General features: G+C 33.0%; 1 protein-coding gene across 5 annotated transcripts in view; it reads right to left on the minus strand.

Moving 5' to 3' along the window:
• Nucleotides 1-13,503, minus strand: part of LOC102619070 (non-specific lipid-transfer protein 1-like) — a 54,539-nt gene extending 41,036 nt beyond the window's left edge. For 2 of the 5 annotated variants that reach the window (XM_052445026.1, XM_052445025.1), the window contains exon 1: nucleotides 12,868-13,502. In XM_052445026.1, coding sequence (XP_052300986.1) covers nucleotides 12,868-13,015 — 148 coding nt within the window. In that variant the 5' untranslated portion in view covers nucleotides 13,016-13,502. Of the gene's footprint in view, nucleotides 1-12,202; nucleotides 12,459-12,659 lie in introns of those variants that run through there. The other 3 variants (XM_025092860.2, XM_006491870.4, XM_052445024.1) reach the window with 3 other exon arrangements.
• Nucleotides 13,504-22,883: the final 9,380 nt, after the last annotated feature.

Raw genomic sequence — 22,883 nt, forward strand, 5'->3', positions numbered from 1 at the left:
ACAGAAAACAAGAACCTACTCAATCTACTCCAAAGAAGCCAGCCACAAAGTCAAAATCTTGGAGCCAAGACCAAAATAAACCTCAACTGTGCCAGAAGACTCTCCAAAAGCAACTCCAGAGCCATCAAAGAAAGATAAGGCTCATGTTCACCTATACTATTACCAAAGTGTTGGTTTACAAGACAATGGTACTGATTCATACGCATCTTCCAATGATAGTTCCAGTTCCTATGAACAATCTTCTTCAGACTTAGAATCTCAATATGCAGACATCTCTGGATTACTCATGGTCCAACCAAGTACATCTACACCAGGTGTGCATGAGTCAGATGAGGAAAGTGACGATAAAGACCAAGACAGTTCCCAGACTGAACCAGTTCCCCCTTTCTCAGCCTCTGAGTCTTCTTCTAAACCATTTTCAACACCATGGTTTACTTTTGATGATATTCCTTGCCACAAATGGCCAGTTAGATACCAAGAGTTTGCTGCATAGATTGATGTCCAAATGACACGACCTAATGCTCAGTCTCAAGCAGTTCTCTGAGAATTCTGTTCAAGATTTACCGATTCATTACGAGATTGGTTTGAAAGTCTAGGAGAATACAGATAACTTCAACTAATTCAAACTACTCCCGCCATAGCTCTTGCAGTTATTCATGAATAATTTATTGGAGAACCAACTGCAACAAATGAGGCAGCCAGAAAAGAATTTCATCAGATGAAATGTTGCTCCCTTAAACGCAACCATCTGGAGATACATTACAAAAGGATGAGCATGCTCTACTACAAGCTAAATGGATTCAATGATCCAACCTTAAAGCATGTTTTCATTGCTTCACTTCCTCTAGAACTCCAGCCAGAACTTTAAAGACAGATAACGGCTTTCAACCTGGACATAGCCAACATCTCTCTTGGAAAAATCTTCTAGTTAACTATGTTATGTCTCGACAAGATATGTGAACAGAAAGATTTCTTCAAAGACCTCATTGAAAACAGGCAACCCTTTACTTTAGCCTGCAAAAAGCCGCATCTAAAGATTCAGTGCAAAGATGACAAGAAATGCACTTGTTCTACCAAAAAGAAAGGTCATTTCTAGAAGCACTCTTACAAATCTTCTTCCAAGAAATTCAAAAGGCCCTATAGATATTTCAAGAAGAAAGATCCATCCCAGTTCAGAAAAAAGAGGCATAACAAATGCTTTATCTGCAAGAAACGAGGTCATTTTGCCAGAAACTGTCCAAACAAGTCTGCCAAAGCTGTTCGTCTTATGCAACATTTACAACAATCTTCAATGCTTTCTGATCAAGAAGATGTTGAATCAAATTTCTCTGAACAGACAGAACAAGATGATCAAACGGCATTCATCCTTGTAGAATCCACATATGATTCTGACATTGAGGAAATTTATGTTATCTCTATAGTTCAGGAAATCAGTCAAGCTCGTTCTAATCCTACCATACCCTCAGTGAAAATTTCAGTCCTCCCTTTAAAGTTCCATAAACCTATTCCTGTCATTGGTTTTCTTGACACAAGTGCACAACGAAGCATGCTTAATCCTCCTTTCTTCTTGTTGGGAAAATCACACAAAATTCTTCAAAGCAGCCAATGGTGAGATCTTTGAAACCTCTTTGATTACCAAAAAAGCCATTGGAATCCAGATTTTTTACAAACTGTGTCAAATGGCAAAAATTCGTTGGTTCAGATTTACTAGATAAAGACCTTCTCATAGGGTTTGATATTTTTCATCTAGTTAAAAAGCTTTACATCACACCAACTGGAATCAAGTTTAAACAAATGTTTTTGCCTTATACAGATGTTTTACGTCTGTATACTCTCTCTAATATAGTTCCTCGCTATTCCTCCATTACACAAAAACTTCTTCAGTTCTGTCCTGAAAACCATTCTCAGTTCAATCATCCTTTTCCTCTCTAGAAGAATAGTAAGTTCTTCATTCATCTCCCCTTCAAACTAAATGAAGTTATCAATCCCACAAAAGCAACTCATCCAGGAATGTCACCTTCTAATCTTCTTTTAGCCAAACAAGAATGTGATCAATTGCTACAGCAAGGGCTCATTGAGCCAACAACTTCAGATTGGGCATGTCAAGCTTTTTATGTTGAAAAAAAAGTCTGAATTAGTTCGAGGAAAAAAGAGATTAGTCATTGATTATCAACCTCTGAATGCTTTTCTCAGAGATGATAAATTTCCTCTTCCAAAAATCCAGTCTTTGTTCGTGCATCTTCAAGGTGCCACAGTCTTTTCCAAATTTGATCTTAAAGCGGGTTTTTGGCAACTTGGCATTTCACCCACTGATAGACCTAAAACATCCTTTTGCATTCCAAATGCCCATTACCAATGGACGGTAATGCCTTTTGGTCTTAAAGTTGCACCTTCCCTTTTTCAAAAAGCAATGGTCAAAATATTTTCTCCCATCCTCCATCATGCTTTGGTGCATATCGATGACATTTTGTTGTTTTCCACTAACCACCAGACCCACCAAAAGTTACTTTCGGATTTCTTTGACATTGTGCAATCACATGGCATAATACTTTCTGAAAAGAAAAGTAGCATTGGAAAGGAATCTATTGACTTTCTTGACATGGTCTTAAAAGATGGTCACTACCATCCAGGGCCACACATTATAGAAGAATTGACAAAATTTCTGAATACAGATCTCAATAAAAAGAAAATTCAACAGTTCCTTAGAATTGTGAATTATTTGAGAGACTTTATTCCCAAAGTTGCGGTCCACACCAGCAAATTGTCACGCATGCTAAAAAAGCAAACTCCACCATGGGGTCCCGAATAGACAATAGCTATCCAAAAGCTCAAAAAGATTTCCCAGTCACCACCAAAACTCAAGATTCCAACAACAGGACAAAGAATTCTCCAGATAGATGCCAGTGATGAATTCTAGAGTGCAGTTCTTTTAGAAAAAATTGGAGAACTAGAATCCTATTGTGCTCATGCAAGTGGACAATTCAAGGATGCAGAGAAGAATTACCATGTCATTTACAAGGAGATTTTAGCAGTTAAGTATGGAATCAAAAATTTTGAATTCCATCTGATCAGCCATAATTTCCTTATCAGGATGGACAACTCATCTTTTCCAAAGATTCTTAACTTTAAGAACAAATTACTACCTGACAAACAATTGCTTAACTTGAAAGCTTGGTTTGCCAAGTATGATTTCACAATCCAACACATCAAAGGTGATAAAAATCTCATCCCTGATTTTCTCACTCGTCCGTCTATGAATAAACCCACTCTTGTCACTTCTATTTAGGCCATCCCAATCATAGCCATGAATCGTTCTCTTCCTTTCAAAGCTTGAACCCAAAAGACTTTCCCTCTCAATCTCTCCTTTAGGATGAGCAATATGGTATCAGCAAGCTAGAAAAATAATCTGTCATCATCTTCTTCAATATCTTCCCAACAAGGACAGCCTGCATCACAGTTGCCTGAGGCTGGGACATCCCACAAGAAATGTCCATGGAGTTTTGCTGGGTATATGGGAAAACCTTGATCATTAAAGGCCTGAATGGGTAGGTTTTCTTGTTCTGTATGTACAGAAGTGATCATTGAAGAATAGGTAAAAGATAATCTGGGTGGTTCTGAGGATGAACTGGGTGGTGGTTTAAAAGTAAGACGAACAGTTCCATCTGAATTTTTCTGAAAATGACTTTCAGAAGTTTGTATGGGTTCAGAATTTTGATGAAATTGTTTATAATTGGATAACCATTCTAAAGGCATAAGTTTGATCAATTCGTGTCGAGGAATTTGCCTTGGTATTTGAATAATGGTTGGGATCTCTTCAGATTCTGCAAGAATCATAAGAGCTTTTGAATTTGCAGTTTGTGGAGTACGCAAATCCAAACCATGATTTTACAGCCTATAAACAAGCTGATGGTGCAAGGTAGCTATTTTAGCTGAGGTTATTTGTTCATCTCCTTGGAGTTGGATCTGGACCTTTAAAGTGGTGGCAAGATTGGAATCAAGAAGTGAAAGATTAAAGTTGGGATAAAAGGTAAGCAAAGCACTTCCGCCATGGAGGGTGGTGAGAACTGTGCTAATGATGGCATGCTGATATTGCTTAAACCTGGTGTCAAGTAAAGCAATTCTAGCCGTAATAGGTAAGTCTTTCCGGCCATGAAGAGTGAGGATAAGGCGGACACCTCCAAGGTGAAGATGTGTATAGCCTTCACGTTTCCATGTAGAGATCAACTCTGAGGGGATCTCAAGAGTTACATATTGTTCAGCTGTAGTAGCTTGCAAAGCACACTGATCGAGTCGGGACGACTGGATGTATTCTTTAGGATGAGGTCGTTTGGTGGAAATCAGGGTCTTAATACTTTTGGTAAAAGAAGGTTTTTTATACAGGTGATATGGACTGATCAGGGGTAAAGAAGATTCATTGATTTGAATAGATTCAGGAACATAGGAATATTCAACAAGATTTTCTATCTTACTGGCTGTTTGCTTAGTACAAGATTTAGGTAAAGAAAGAGTAGAAGACACATGATCATTTTACGATGAACTAAGACATAGACAACCCAAAAAGACACATACTCTCCTTGGTCACTTAGTCTAAAGGCAGGGTTCCATCTATTATCTCAGAACAAAGCAAGAATAAGAGCCTAAGTAGCTTTCTGGTGCACAAGATCCTTTTTCAAGGCAAGTGCAGAGCATACTTGCAGAAGATAGACATTTGAACAAGGGTAAGAGTTCTAAACCTAAGCAAAAGGACAATATTGCCCTTGGCCATGTGTTCTAAGATGTTCTCATCCAGAGAGAATCTTCAAGAAAGACAAGAACCCTGATCATGACCCTGATGAGACTGAATCATCATCTGAAGATGGCTCCATCTCTCTTTAAGATATTAGTCATCTTGTGATAATGGGTGTCTTTAGCTTTTGCTTTAAGCTTTTTGGTATCCTAAGATTCTTTAGGTTTAGAACTTTTGCCCTTGTTCAAATGTCTATCTTCTGTAAGTATGCTCTGCACTTGCCTTGAAAAAGGATCTTGTGCACCAGAAAGCTAGTTAGGCTCTTATTCTTTCTTTGTTCTGAGATAATAGATGGAATCCTGCCTTTAGACTAAGTGACCAAGGAGAGTGTGTGTCTTTTTGGGTTGTCTATGCCTTAGTTCATCGTAAAATGATCATGTGTCTTCTACTCTTTCTTTACCTAAATCTTGTACTAAGCAAACAGCCAGTAAGATAGAAAATCTTGTTGAATATTCCTATGTTCCTGAATCTATTCAAATCAATGAATCTTCTTTACCTCTCATCAGTCCATATCACCTGTATAAAAAACCTTCTTTTACCAAAAGTATTAAGACCCTGATTTCCACCAAACGACCTCATCCTAAAGAATACATCTAGTCGTCCCGACTCGATCAGTGTGCTTTGCAAGCTACTACAGCTGAACAATATGTCACTCTTGAGATCCCCTCAGAGTTGATCTCTACATGGAAATGTGAAGGCTATACACATCTTCACCTTGGAGGTGTTCGCCTTATCCTCACTCTTCATGGCCGGAAAGACTTACCTACTATGGCTACAATTGCTTTACTTGACACCAGGTTTAAGCAATATCAGCATACCATCATTGGCACAGTTCTCACCACCCTCCATGGCGGAAGTGCTTTGCTTACCTTTTATCCCAACTTTAATCTTTCACTTCTTGATTCCAATCTTGCCACCACTTTAAAGGTCCAGATCCAACTCCAAGGAGCTGAACAAATAACCTCAGCTAAAATAGCTACCCTGCACCATCAGCTTGTTTATAGGCTGCAAAATCATGCTTTGGATTTGCGTACTCCACAAACTGCAAATTCAGAAGCTCTTATGATTCTTGCAGAATTTGAAGAGATCCCAACCATTATTTAAATACAAAGGCAAAGACTGTATCATCATTTGGCTCTTCTTATTCAGAAAACAAGTGTTCAACTTGCGGACAGTTCATCTCCTACATTATTAAAATTTCTATATTTTGAACTAGAACTTTGATTAGTTCGTTCTCTCTCGATATAACTCAAAATTATGCATATGATATATCATTGGAAAGCTCTCTGAATTATCTTTCAAATGATATGAAATGTTTAGAAAACTAAGTATTGTATCAATAGTTATGAGTAAAACAAACTACGGGTTCATGGATTAGGATTTTTGTTTTCTCATAACTTAGGCCACATAGATTTCTGCATTTAATCCACATATATTCATGTGATTTTAAACCAAAAATCGAGGCCTAACAATTATTGATTTAGTACATACCATTGAAGTGTGTTCTAGATGTGAAAACATATATATCATTAAAGAACATGGCATGTTTCATGCAAATACATTCAAAACAAAACATAACCCTCATTGGCTTTGATACCAATGTTGATTTTTGTATATATTTCAACATACAAAATTAATGGGAGATCTAAGAGCATGCCTTTTGATCCCTGGATGCAAAAGGATCATAACGAGGTTATGTCATTGTAGAGACAGAGGATAATCTCATGGAAAATCCTCATGCCACTCTATTCATATGATCAGAGGATAATCATAATAAAAGAAAATCCCCCCATATCACATTGTAAGAGCCCGTTGCCTTTTCTCTCTCTCGTTTTCACTCTCTGTATTTTCTAATACGTTCTACGTATTTTATTTTTATCTCTCACACACTTGTATTTTAGATAGAGTAGGTGTGCTTATATAGAAGCTAAAAAGAGTGATTGAAGTTAACCAAAAGACTTCGTAACTCTCAACTTCCTTCACACAATTACATTGGGTCCTTCTATCTTCTGTGGTTTTTGAAGCAGCATTCAAAGCTCTAATGCCTTCACAACAAGCTGGCTGAACAGCCCCACCTAATACACCATAGCTGATGCATGGTGTTAGCTAGATTGTCACTTGCTCACATGTTATTGCTGTTGCTGCATTCAAGGGAGCCGTAGTGGCAGCCGACAATAGCAATAACACTGTTGCAAGAGACGCTATGCCATTGTAATTATGGTTTATGCATTGTTTGCTAATCTGGTTCTGTGGCGTTTATATAGAATACAAAAATGAGGTGGGTTCCATCGACAATTTAGAATACCAATGCCGTCCCTTCCCCCTCAAGCCCCAAATGGCTGCTGGAAATTTAAGGCTGAATTTAGAAATTTCTTTCTGTTGAATTACTTACATGAAACGAAAGTAATTTAATACCATTCTCCCATTTCTCACATTATATATACTCATTTATTTTCACTCCATCAATTTTATTCGATTTAAATTCATACAAGTCTGTTCATATTGTTAAATATAATTTTGATAAATTCATATGAAATTATTGTTAAAACAATAATGATTGAAATTTTTACATTTAAGTCTAAATTGTTATGTGACATTCATCCATCAGATAGTGAATTTTGATAAAAATAATCTTTTACCATTCACTAGATGAATAATATATCAACTCAATTGTTGGGATCCTTAATATTATTCTTTTTAAAAATCATGATATTATTAATTAGGATTATTTTATTCATTTTTTCCATTATTAATTCAAACCCTATCCTAATCTTACATGGAACACAATACAATAGAACACTAATAAAATAATATTATTAGAACCAAGAAAAATTTATTAATTAAGTAATGTTAAGTAATTGACTCATAATTTTGTATGTTTATAATTTTATATATTAATCTAAATCAAGATTAAGAAAACAAAATATTCAATCAAGATTTTAATTTATCCAGATTATATTGTAGGTACAAAAGAATAAAGAAAGGACATTCACTTTGCACACGTAAATATCATATATGTTTACATTGCAACACATAACAAAAGTTCATTTTATTAGAATGACTTGTATAATAATGTAAAATGAAAAATGCCAATAAAATATCTCAGGCTTTATTAAGATATTTTTAGGACAATAAAACAAAAGTAGCAGCCTTGTTCTCTTTCATTTGCGACTAATGAGGGGGGCTGCATCGACAATTTCAGCTTGTCCTTTTATAAACCTTATCCTGACAACCTCTCCTTTGCGGTTCTCTAATTCGGAGACTATTCACCATAGTACATGTCTTTCTCTAAATGAGAATAATCTTTCTCTTATCTTTGTCGGGTTTTAATTAAGAATTATGATCCTCTTTTTGTTATTTTCTTTCCTTTCCTCTCATTATCATTATAATATAGTGAAAAATGGCTGACTTAATTATTTACATCAAAATAAAAAACTCAATCGTAGCCACTCATTAAGCGATGAAAGAAATTAAAGACAAAGAGCTTCAATTTTTTTTTCTATTTTAATAGAGATGAATGTGAATTTAATATCATTCTCCCATTTCTCACATCATATATACTCATTTATTTTCACTCTAATAATTTTATTCAATTTAAATTTATACAAGTCTATTCATATTGTTAAATGTAATTTCATATGAATAATTTATACATATGAAATTATTGTTAAAACAATAATGATTGAAATTTTTACATTTAAGTCTAAATTGTTATGTGACATTCATCCATTAGATAGTGAATTTTGATAAAAATAATATTCTACCATTCACTAGATGAATAATATATCAGCTTAATTGTTGGGATCCCTGACATTGTTCGTTTTAAAAATCATGATATTATTAATTAGGATTATTTTATTCATTTTTTTCGTTATTAATTCAAATCCTATCCTAATCTTACACGGAACACAATACAATAGAACACTAATAAAATAATATTATTATAACCAAGAAAAATTTATTAATTAAGTAATGTAACTATTAAGTAATTGACTCATAATTTTGTATGTTTATAATTTTATATGTTGACCTAAATCAAGATTAAAAAAAAATTATTCAATCAAGATTTTAATTTACCCATAAGAATAAAGAAAGGACATTCACTTTGCACACGTAAATATCATATATGTTTACATTGCAACACATATCATTAGAATGACTTGTATAATAATGTAAAATGCAAAATGCCAATAAAATATCTCAGGCTTTATTTTAGAGTAATAGAAGATATTTTTAGGACAATAAAACAAAAGTAGCAGCCTTGTTCTCTTTCATTTGCGACTAATGAGGGGGGCTGCATCGACAATTTCAGCTTGTCCTTTTATAAACCTTATCCTGACAACCTCTCCTTTGCGGTTCTCTAATTTGGAGACTATTCACCATAGTACATGTCTTTCTCTAAATGAGAATAATCTTTCTCTTATCTTTGTCGGGTTTTAATTAAGAATTATGATCCTCTTTTTGTTATTTTCTTTCCTTTCCTCTCATTATCATTATAATATAGTGAAAAATGGCTGACTTAATTATTTACATCAAAATAAAAAACTCAATCGTAGCCACTCATTAAGCGATGAAAGAAATTAAAGACAAAGAGCTTCAATTTTTTTTTCTATTTTAATAGAGATGAATGTGAATTTAATATCATTCTCCCATTTCTCACATCATATATACTCATTTATTTTCACTCTAATAATTTTATTCAATTTAAATTTATACAAGTCTATTCATATTGTTAAATGTAATTTCATATGAATAATTTATACATATGAAATTATTGTTAAAACAATAATGATTGAAATTTTTACATTTAAGTCTAAATTGTTATGTGACATTCATCCATTAGATAGTGAATTTTGATAAAAATAATATTCTACCATTCACTAGATGAATAATATATCAGCTTAATTGTTGGGATCCCTGACATTGTTCGTTTTAAAAATCATGATATTATTAATTAGGATTATTTTATTCATTTTTTTCGTTATTAATTCAAATCCTATCCTAATCTTACACGGAACACAATACAATAGAACACTAATAAAATAATATTATTATAACCAAGAAAAATTTATTAATTAAGTAATGTAACTATTAAGTAATTGACTCATAATTTTGTATGTTTATAATTTTATATGTTGACCTAAATCAAGATTAAAAAAAAATTATTCAATCAAGATTTTAATTTACCCATAAGAATAAAGAAAGGACATTCACTTTGCACACGTAAATATCATATATGTTTACATTGCAACACATATCATTAGAATGACTTGTATAATAATGTAAAATGCAAAATGCCAATAAAATATCTCAGGCTTTATTTTAGAGTAATAGAAGATATTTTTAGGACAATAAAACAAAAGTAGCAGCCTTGTTCTCTTTCATTTGCGACTAATGAGGGGGGCTGCATCGACAATTTCAGCTTGTCCTTTTATAAACCTTATCCTGACAACCTCTCCTTTGCGGTTCTCTAATTTGGAGACTATTCACCATAGTACATGTCTTTCTCTAAATGAGAATAATCTTTCTCTTATCTTTGTCGGGTTTTAATTAAGAATTATGATCCTCTTTTTGTTATTTTCTTTCCTTTCCTCTCATTATCATTATAATATAGTGAAAAATGGCTGACTTAATTATTTACATCAAAATAAAAAACTCAATCGTAGCCACTCATTAAGCGATGAAAGAAATTAAAGACAAAGAGCTTCAATTTTTTTTTCTATTTTAATAGAGATGAATGTGAATTTAATATCATTCTCCCATTTCTCACATCATATATACTCATTTATTTTCACTCTAATAATTTTATTCAATTTAAATTTATACAAGTCTATTCATATTGTTAAATGTAATTTCATATGAATAATTTATACATATGAAATTATTGTTAAAACAATAATGATTGAAATTTTTACATTTAAGTCTAAATTGTTATGTGACATTCATCCATTAGATAGTGAATTTTGATAAAAATAATATTCTACCATTCACTAGATGAATAATATATCAGCTTAATTGTTGGGATCCCTGACATTGTTCGTTTTAAAAATCATGATATTATTAATTAGGATTATTTTATTCATTTTTTTCGTTATTAATTCAAATCCTATCCTAATCTTACACGGAACACAATACAATAGAACACTAATAAAATAATATTATTATAACCAAGAAAAATTTATTAATTAAGTAATGTAACTATTAAGTAATTGACTCATAATTTTGTATGTTTATAATTTTATATGTTGACCTAAATCAAGATTAAAAAAAAATTATTCAATCAAGATTTTAATTTACCCATAAGAATAAAGAAAGGACATTCACTTTGCACACGTAAATATCATATATGTTTACATTGCAACACATATCATTAGAATGACTTGTATAATAATGTAAAATGCAAAATGCCAATAAAATATCTCAGGCTTTATTTTAGAGTAATAGAAGATATTTTTAGGACAATAAAACAAAAGTAGCAGCCTTGTTCTCTTTCATTTGCGACTAATGAGGGGGGCTGCATCGACAATTTCAGCTTGTCCTTTTATAAACCTTATCCTGACAACCTCTCCTTTGCGGTTCTCTAATTTGGAGACTATTCACCATAGTACATGTCTTTCTCTAAATGAGAATAATCTTTCTCTTATCTTTGTCGGGTTTTAATTAAGAATTATGATCCTCTTTTTGTTATTTTCTTTCCTTTCCTCTCATTATCATTATAATATAGTGAAAAATGGCTGACTTAATTATTTACATCAAAATAAAAAACTCAATCGTAGCCACTCATTAAGCGATGAAAGAAATTAAAGACAAAGAGCTTCAATTTTTTTTTCTATTTTAATAGAGATGAATGTGAATTTAATATCATTCTCCCATTTCTCACATCATATATACTCATTTATTTTCACTCTAATAATTTTATTCAATTTAAATTTATACAAGTCTATTCATATTGTTAAATGTAATTTCATATGAATAATTTATACATATGAAATTATTGTTAAAACAATAATGATTGAAATTTTTACATTTAAGTCTAAATTGTTATGTGACATTCATCCATTAGATAGTGAATTTTGATAAAAATAATATTCTACCATTCACTAGATGAATAATATATCAGCTTAATTGTTGGGATCCCTGACATTGTTCGTTTTAAAAATCATGATATTATTAATTAGGATTATTTTATTCATTTTTTTCGTTATTAATTCAAATCCTATCCTAATCTTACACGGAACACAATACAATAGAACACTAATAAAATAATATTATTATAACCAAGAAAAATTTATTAATTAAGTAATGTAACTATTAAGTAATTGACTCATAATTTTGTATGTTTATAATTTTATATGTTGACCTAAATCAAGATTAAAAGAAAATTATTCAATCAAGATTTTAATTTACCCATAAGAATAAAGAAAGGACATTCACTTTGCACACGTAAATATCATATATGTTTACATTGCAACACATATCATTAGAATGACTTGTATAATAATGTAAAATGCAAAATGCCAATAAAATATCTCAGGCTTTATTTTAGAGTAATAGAAGATATTTTTAGGACAATAAGCCAAAAGTAGCAGCCTTATTCTCTTTGTAGACTTCATTCGTGACTTATCAATAAACCAGATACCCCCGCCCGTGCAAACTGCAGATTTAGTTCACCCTACAATAAAATCAAACCCAAAAGGTAAAAATTAATTGGTCGAGAGATTGTGTTAAGATTTTTTCTTAATATTGTGATGGTAATTATTGAATAAAAATATAAATAATTTAATCTTAACATATATATACACATATGCCAGAGAAGATTATAAAAAGAAAACAAGCAATAACAAGCTAGCTAAGATAAGAATTAAGGGCGTACTTAGAGCAATCAAGATCATGTGTAAGTTTATAAGGACATTTACTCCGACAAATATCAGGAAGCGTATTAACACGATCATAGTTGAGACCAGGGATCCTAGCAGCACCTTCCTTCACACAATTACATTGGGTCCTTCTATCTTCTGTGGTTTTTGAAGCAGCATTCAAAGCTCTAATGCCATCACAACAAGCTGGTTGAACAGCCCCACCCAATACGCCATAGCTGATGCATGGTGTCAGCCAGATTGTCACTTGCTCACATGTTATTGTTGTTGCTGCATTCAGGGGAGCCAACAATAACAACAACATTGTTGCAATAGACACTGTTAATGGCACCTTTCGAAATTGAGCAGCCATTGTAATTATGGTTTATGCAATGCTTGCTGATCCGGTTCTGTGGCCTTTATATAGAATACAAAAATGAGGTGGGCTCCATCGACAATTTTGGCTAATACAACCAACGCCGCCACCCCCCCCCCCCCCCCCCCCCCCCCCCCCCCCAGCCCCAAATGGCTGCTGGAAATTCAAGGCTGAATTTAGATATTTCTGCCTATTGAATATTCATACGTGGGTAAAAGGTTACTTACACAAAACAAAAGTAATTTAATACTATTCTCCCATTTCTCACATCATATATACTCATTTATTTTCACTCTAACAATTTTATTCGATTTAAATTTATACAAGTCTATTCATATTGTTAAATATAATTTCATATGAATAATTTATACATATGAAATTATTGTTAAAACAATAATGATTGAAATTTTTACATTGTTATGTGACATTCATCTTTTGGTTAACTTCAATCACTCTTTTTTATCTCTCACACACTTGTATTTTAGATAGAGTAGGTGTGCTTATATAGAAGCTAAAAAGAGTGATTGAAGTTAACCAAAAGACTTCGTAACTCTCAAGTCCAATTAGACTTACAACAATCATATGGAACTCTATCTAAAAGAGGCTTCTAGATGTTCTTTATATTGGACAAGGAGCCATGCCCGGGAAAAATTTCCAATTCAGTAGCAAAGTAGGCAATTAATTCAGCTTGTCCTTTTATAAACCTTATCCTGACAACTTCTCCTTTGTGGTCGTCTAATTTGGAGACTATTCACCATAGTGCATGTCTTTCTCTAAACGTGAATAATCTTTCTCTGATCTTTGTCGAGTTTTCATTAAGAATTATGATCCACTTTTTGTTTTTTTCTTTCCTTTCCTCTCATTATCATTATAATATAGTGAAAAATGGCTGACTTAATTATTGACATCAAAAATAAAAAACTCAATCGTAGCCACTCATTAAGCGATGAGAGAAATTAAAGACAAAGAGCTTCAATTTTTTTTTCTATTTTAATAAAGATGAATGTGAATTTAATATCATTCTCCCATTTCTCACATCATATATACTCATTTATTTTCACTCTAATAATTTTATTCTACCATTCACTAGATGAATAATATATCAACTCAATTGTTGGGATCCCTGACATTATTCTTTTTAAAAATCATGATATTATTAATTAGGATTATTTTATTCATTTTTTCGTTATTAATTCAAATCCTATCCTAATCTTACACGGAACACGATACAATAGAACACTAATAAAATAATATTATTATAACCAAGAAAATTTATTAATTAAGTAATGTTAACTATTAAGTAATTGACTCATAATTTTGTATGTTTATAATTTTATATGTTGACCTAAATCAAGATTAAGAAAAAAAATTATTCAATCAATATTTTAATTTATCCAGATTATATTGTACGTACAAAAGAATAAAGAAAGGAGATTCACTTTGCACACATAAATATCATATAAGTTTACATTCCAACAAAAGTTCATTTTATTAGAATAACTTGTATAATAAGTAAAATGCAAAATGCCAATAAAATATCTTAGGCTTAATTTTAGAGTAATAGAAGATATTTTTAGGACAATAAGCCAAAAGTATCAGCTTTATTTTCTTTCTACACTTCATTTTCGACTTATGAGGTGGGCTCCATCGACAATTTTGGCTAATACTACCAACTCCTCCCCCCCCCCCCCCCCCCCCAATGGCTGCTGGAAATTCAAGGCTGAATTCAGACATTTCTGCCTATTGAATATTCATACGTGGGTAAAAGGTTACTTACACAAAACGAAAGGTAAAGAAGCAGCTTTAGCACGGAACATTTATTTAATTAATATAACAATGAATAATCTTTTAAGATTTCAAAAATTTTATTTAAGTCAGGTATATATGAAAGCCTAATTCTCTCTATTATTTCTCCTATTCATAATTATTCAAAAGTTAAAATTTTTGTTCTTAATAAAAATTTTAAATTTGATAATCTTCACCTTAAAAATAGCATTTATTTTTTATTAGAAATTACTAATTCTCTTTATTATTACTCCCATTCATAATTATTAAAAAAAATTAAGATTTGCTTTCTTAATAAAAATTGTAAAATAGATAATTTTCACCTTAAAAACAACATTTATTTTTCGATAAAAATTCCATATTTGATAATCTTCACATACAGTAGAATTAATGGTTTCACCAATTAATTCTTTATTTTGCTAATCCTTCTAAAAAAAGTTAAATACTTTCACTTTCCAAAAAATAATACTCTATTGAAATTGTTAACATTAGCAGAGACTTTTAATATTCCGTTAAAACTCTATTAATAACCTCAAAACTAATAGACATAGAATCAATAATAATCTCAACTAAAAAATTTCTTGCTCTCTTTGCTACAAAGAAAATTATTCTCCGTGAAATCTATTGCCATCATCTACCCATCATATTCATTTCAACTAGCTAACTTTTTAGGTACTATTATTCCATTATTTATTTTAAATTATTATTGTTAAAATGACATACGACTCATATAAGCTAATATATTTTTATTTTATATTCTTTTAAGAGTTGATGTTCTTTAATGTACAAAAACTTTAAAAAGAAATTCACTTAGTGCCTCAAATCCTTAAAGCCTGCCCTCGCAAGTTATGCAATTTGTTCCTCTTGACGAGAATTTTGAAACCATTTAATTTACGTCCAAACCAATGTCTTTGATCCTATCAAGATATCCTACATCAGTTCAGTGAGTTGATTTTGAATGTTGATATTGATGAATTTTTTTTCAACTTATCAACCACTCGAAGTTCCACGAAGTGGGCCAATTTAACACGGACAAAAATTGATTCAAGATTGAAGGGACATTGAAAAGAACTAATTAACTGGATGAAATTATAGCAGCATAATGGTCGGACCATAAACAAAAGAGCTATTAATTAATCAACATTAATTCATAGAGTATATTTGTAATAAAAATATATTTTAATTAATTAAAATTTCATTATATTTTACAAATCAATTAATTGAATATATTAGTTAATTCACTAAATAAACATTAAATAAACCAAAACAATGAATACATTGTACTAATATTCTTAATTGAATATATTAGTTAATTCACAAATATACATTAAATAAACCAAAACAATGAATACATTGTACTAATATTCTTAATTGAACATATTAGTTAATTCACAAATATACATTAAATAAACCAAAACAATGAATACATTGTACTAATATTCTTAATTACTTATTTCAAATTATGAAGAAATTAAATCACTGCAAACACCACTAAAAATCCAGCTATGATGAAGCTGAGGATGATACAACAGATTTGGAGCCCAATTATGTGTAAAGAAGCACTCAAATCATCAACAACAATTCATAATTTTTTATTATAATTCAAGAATTCAACACTAAAGTTTCTAGATACAATAAGAAAAATTAGAGATGAGAATCAACCATATTTAAATTTTAAGTAACAATATCATAGTTAATTGAATTTGTAATTTTAGTAAATTATTAATTCAAGATATAAATGAGACCTGATAAGTGCATATTTTCTCTATATTTTACTAATTAATTTCTCCATTTTTTCCTTGTTACTAGCCTTAAATATTCTAATTACTTTAGTTAATTTTTTTAAATCATATTTTATTATGTTAATTTTTATCTTAGTTTTTATATTCTATTATTAATTAAGTATTCACTGTTTGAAATTGTTTATGGTTTTAATCCTTTAGTTCCACTTTAGTGGAACCATGTCTTTCAAGTCAACATAGTGCTGCAAGTCAACCACATTAGTAACATCTTGATTTAAATCGTTTAAAATCTAGCCATAGTGGCCTCTAGTTCTTCTTCAACGTTGGCTCGAATCATGATTATTTCCATCTCATTGTGGTAATCTTCCACACTTCTGGAACCTTGTGTAAGACTTTGAAGCCTTTGGTGCAGCTCCCTATAATAATGACTAGGAACAAATCTCCTCCTCATGATAGCCTTCATGTCCTCCCAAGTGTTTATTATAGCATATTATAGCATAATCAGTAAATTTAATAGCAGCTAGTTTTACCTTTTTCTCTTTAGAGTAGTTGTGGCAATCAATTACTAGCTCCACCTTTTTTCCCACTCCAAATAAGCTTCCAAATCATTTTTACCTTGAAAAGAAGGAATAGCGCGATGGGCACACGTCTCCTATTTTTGTCTCATATTGTCGCTTGTGCCAACGCCTCTGTCTCTGGTCGAGATACGCCTCAGTTTGCTGATACTTTTCTTCATCAGCTTCAAACATGTGCTGTAAGGTAGATGCAGCAGGAGAGTCTGGATTGGTGACAGCATAATGGGGAGTGTCAGTATGGAGAAGGGACTGAAAGTCTTCCCATGGGTCCTGAGCGTCTTGGAATAAGACATTCGTGTAATCAGGACGTTGTTCCATGACAAGGATTCCTTGAGGACTTGAACTTGAACCTGGAGTACAGCCTTGTGTTTTTGGAATTATTTCAAGAGTGTGTGATGGTCCAATGGAGATGTGGTGAATGTTTGTAGCAGGTGGAGGAACATTGTTAAGTTCCATGAGATAGGCTTTGAGAACGGAGGTGACCGCTGTATCATGGATGAAGGTATAAGGATGAGGGTAAGTTTTCCATTCATATGCCATGTCCCGTGTCCAGTAGTCTCGTGCTGGGGCCACCAAGTGAGGGGAGAATACCATTCAAAAAGAGTTCATAGAAGGTCTGGGGAGAACTCTGGAGTGGTAAGGTGAGTCAGGACTGGTTTGATGGGGAAAAACTAGCTTTGTAGCATACAAGGTGGTGAGACACCACATATACCAAAGCTCATCTTCGGAGATGGATAGAGAGGATAGAGTGAGGCCTGTGAGAAATAGGTGCTCCATGCAAAGATTAGGAAATCGTTCGGGTTTTTTAGTCTGAACATTAAAGAAAAATCGGTAAAGAAACTTCTTTGCAAAATCTTGCAATTGGTAAGCCGATTGGAAAGAGATGTTCATGGGGAAATTTCTTTGGTTGAGAGCTTTGAAAGGAAGTTGGCGATTCATGGCTATAACTGGAATGGTTTGAATCGAGGAGATGAGTGCGGGTTTATTTATAGCTGGACGGGTGAGGAAGTCTGGAATGAGGTTTTGGTTGCCTTTTATGTGTTGAACAGTGAAATCATATTTAGCAAACCAGGTTTTAAGGCTGAGTAATTACTTGTCAGGTAGCAATTTGTTCTTGAAGTCAAAGATTCGGGGAAAAGAAGAATTATCCATGTTGATAAGGAATTTGTGGCCGATGAGATGGAATTCAAATTTTTTAATGCCATACTTGACTGCCAAAATCTCTTTGTAGATCACATGGTAGTTCTTTTCAGAGTCTTTGAACTGGCCGCTTGCATGGGCACAGAAATGATGCACGACATTGATGTCTTTGAGAAGAATGGCACTCCAATAATCATCGCTGGCATCAGTCTGGAGGATACGTTGTGCACTTGTGGGAATTCGGAGTGGAGGAGGTGATTGCGCTATCACCTTTAGCTACTTGACAGCTTCTGTCTGAGCAGGGCCCCATGGAGGGCACTGTTTTTTGAGCATGCGTGACAGTTGGCTGGTGTGGATTGCAACATTTGGGATAAAATCACGGACATAAGTAACAATTCCAAGGAATTGCTGTATCTGCTTTCTGTTGAGATGTGTGTCCGGAAACTTTAGTAATTCGATTGCAATATGGGGACCAGGCTGATACTGGCTGTCTTTAATCACCATGCCAAGAAAGTCAATTGATTCCTTTCCTATGCTGCTTTTCTTTTCGGAAAGCATGATGCCATGTGCCTGCACAATATGAAAGAAATCTAAAAGGAGCTTCTAGTGGCTCTCATGGTCAGAAGAAAATAACAAGATATCGTCAATGTAGACTAATGCATGATGGAGAATAGGACTAAAGATTTTTGTCATGGCTTTTTGAAATAAGGAGGGAGCGACTTTGAGACCAAAAGGCATAACCGTCCATTGGTAATGAGCATCAGGGATGCAGAAGGCAGTTTTGTGACGATCAATTGGTGAAATACCAAGTTGCCAAAAACCAGCTTTTAAATCAAACTTAAAGAAGATACGAACCCCTTGAAGATGGACAAACAGGGTCTGGATTTTTGGAAGGGGAAACTTATCATCTTTAAGAAAAGAATTGAGTGGTTGGTAATCAATTACTAATCTCTTTTTTCCACGAACTAATTCAGATCGTTTTTCAACATAAAAGGCTTGACAAGCCCAATCTGAATCAGTAGACTCAATAAGACCTTGTTGAAGTAACTGAGAGCATTCTTGCTTAGCAAGCAAGAGATCGGAAGGAGACATACCCGGGTGTGAGGCTTTTGTGGGGTTTATGTCTTCGTTGAGTTTAAAAGGAAGGTGAATGAAAAATTGTTCATTTTTCCAAAGAGGTGAAAGATGATGGAACTGTGAATGGTTTTCTGGACAGAACTGTAAGAGCTTTTGTGAGATTTGACTGTATGGAGATTGTGTTTCAAAAAGTGTATACAGACGTAGTGTATCTGTATAAGGCAAGAACATTTGTTTATAGCGAACTCCAGAATTAGTGAGGAATAGGTTTTTAACTAAATGAAGAATGTCAAAACCTATAAGTAAATCTTTATCTGGAAGTTTGGAGGCTATAATCTTTTTCCAAATTATACAATTCGGAAAGAATTGAATACCAATGGGTTTTGGTAATCAAAGTGGTTTCAAAGATTTCACCATTAACTGCTCGGAAGAGCTTGGAATGATGTTCCCAACAGTCGGAGGGTAGAACAGAAGGATCAATCATACTGGTATCCGCACCAGTGTCAATAAACCCGATGACAGGAATAGGTTTATGGAATTTGGAAGGAAGGATGGACATCTTGAGAGAAGGTCTAGGAATAGTGGAAACATGATTAACAGTCTGGACTGTAGAGATGACTGAGATATCTTCAGAATCTAAAGATTCTGCGATAAGAAAGGCAGTTTGATCATCTTGGGCTGATTGTTCGGAAAAATTTGATTCGACATCCTCATTCTCATATAACAGGGAAGAATGTTGAAGATGTTGGATAAGTCGAACAGTTTTGGCCGATTTGTGAGGACAATTTCGGGCAAAGTGACCGCGTTTTTTGCAGATAAAACAACGGTTGGATTTTTTCTTTCGGTACTGAGAAACATCTTTCTTTCTGAAATACCGAAAAGGTTTTTTAGAGGATGATTTTTTGTGGAAGTGTTTCTGAAAATGTTTTTTCTTTTTAGTCGAACAAACACACTTCTTTTCATCTTTACACTCCATCCTGAGATGAGGTTTTTTACAAGCTTTAGAGAAGGGTTTTTTGTCTTCCATGAGATCTTTGAAGAATTCTTTCTGTTCACAGATCTTATCAAGAGATGGCATGGCCATTTGAAAAATCTTTCCCAGAGAGATATCAGCTATGCTCAGATTTGTGGCTGTGAGTTTTCTTTGAAGATCGGGTTGTAACTCAGGAGGAAGAGAGGCAATGAAGACATGTCTAAGAGATGGCTCATTGAACCCATTTAGCTTGTAGAATAGAATACTTATTCTTTTGTAATGAGCATCCAGAAGATGTCTTTTAAGAGAACAACATTTCATCTGATGGTATTCTTTTCTGTCTGCTTCAGTGGAAGCAGTTTTTTCACCGATGAATTGCTCTTTTAAGAGACATGTTTAAGAGATGGCTCATTGAACCCATTTATCTTTTTTAAGAGGCTCTGGAAGGTCCTGTGGCAAATCTTCTGGAGGTATGGTTGAAGTAGAGGAAGATGAAGGGACCTTTGGCTTTGGTTCTGAAATTTTGACTTTGGTTAAAGGTGGTTGAGGATGGTTGAGGAGTTGGTTAAAGGTGCGAGAACCCAAAGAACTGATTATAAACAGGTTGTTGAGGTCTGGATGGGATGTTCCACACATGTCAATAGTGGCCTAGTCATCAAAATTATCTAGGTCATCACCATCTTCTTCTCCCATGGCAGCACGCCCTTGATTACCTCTTACATTAGGAGCTATTGGTTGTTGCTCCCTTTGTCGATTGGCTATGGCAGTGTCTTGCCTCTCCAATTTGTCATGGATCTCTCCAAACATCAAATTATTACACTCAAATTGTTGTTGCATGGCTTTGAGCATGATTGATTGGTCTATAGCTTCTTGATCTTTTGACATATTTGTGATCTAAAAAGATTGTTAGCAAAAAGACCGCACAACACTCCCTCAATTTGATGTTACTTAATTCTCGTGTTTAACACACAAATTGGCTTTTACCCACCACACTTAATTCTCTCTTTCAATTCTTTATTGAACTAAATAAACAAAATAAAAAAAAACCAAGGTGGCACACCAAATATGACAAACCAACACACAAAACAAAGAAAAGAAATTAAGAGGACACAAAGAACGACAGAGGAAATTGATGAAAAGAAAGCAAGAAAGCAATGGAACACAATTGATATTGTGTGTAAACAATGTCAAGGAAAATGAATAACTAAAATTCAATTTGATGAAAGTAGGAATATTCGATTCCTTTTCCAATCTATTTTTTTTGTAAGTTTTTTCTTCATTTTTTGATAATAAAAATAAATAAGATATTCAAACCTGATTAGAAACTAGCTCTGATGCCAAATGATGTGAACTCCATAATGAAACTTTGAAACCCACACTTAATTTGTAGTTTCAACTTCCCAAGAAAGTTCTAAACAGATTTAAGTGAAATAAAAATCTTGACCCAATGTTTAAGAAAACATGAACCAGAGATATATAGAAGGATATGGATGCCACACTCAAGATTTAGATGAGAATGTGAGTGATAAGCCTATTTTGGAATGCCACAAGAATTTAAATTTTTGAACCAAAGAAAGAATGATCTTTCAAATTCAAAATAACATTTATCTCTCATTGTCTTACATTGCAAGGTTGCTAAGTTTGAATAGGCTAATGGAAACCCAAGATCCTAAAAATACAAATGAAAACATTGGAATAACCCTTCAAGTATAGGTTTGTCAAATGATGTTTCAAAAGTCTTCATCAACCCATCACTAATAATGCTAGTCATTGACAAACTTAATGCTAGCCTACCATAATTAATGTTATCATTGACAAACTTAATGTTAGCCCACCATCATTGATGGTAGAATTACCTTACAAATTGACAAATTTGAAACAAAACAAACAAATGAAATTGAATAAACAAAGGAGTCGTTGGAAATCCTAAGTCTGAACAAGTTGTAATAAATTGGTCATAACACCTTCTAGAGAACTCCAAATCAAGCTCTGTAAATTGCATTAGAAAGTTAACTTAATTATCTTTCCAACAGTATATAGCTTGCACATTACTTTTGGCTCAATCAATACCAGTATTATTCCAAATTTAACTTTTCTGCATTTGATCCAAATTGTGTATTTGGCTACCCAATCTTGAATAATGCCCACAATGCCTTGTCTTCTCTCCAAGCCCAATTCGTGATGTCTTGCATCTTGAATTGCATTTTCAATCTATATTTTCTCAATTAATCCATTTAAAGCAACTCATATCTTTTTTGCTCTAGCTCTCTTAATTGAGCCTCCATGAATGTGCAAAGGATCAGTTGAATCTTTAATAGTATTTCCTTGATGGTTCTCATCAAAAAGTTGCACACCAAATTCTCATAAAACACTCAAAACAATAAACAGTCTAGCAGCATAAACTTAAACACACCATAACTGTAAAGAAACACACCAAACCTTAAATACACTAGTAGTTGTTTTAGAATTTAAACACACCAAACTTTAAAAATAACACACTTCAAAGTGTAGCACTTTTAATCGATCTTCACATGTCAACAGTTAAATGGTCAATTTTGCCATTTGGATCTTCA

Source organism: Citrus sinensis, chromosome 7 (assembly GCF_022201045.2).
Source record: "Citrus sinensis cultivar Valencia sweet orange chromosome 7, DVS_A1.0, whole genome shotgun sequence".
NCBI lineage: Eukaryota > Viridiplantae > Streptophyta > Magnoliopsida > Sapindales > Rutaceae > Citrus > Citrus sinensis.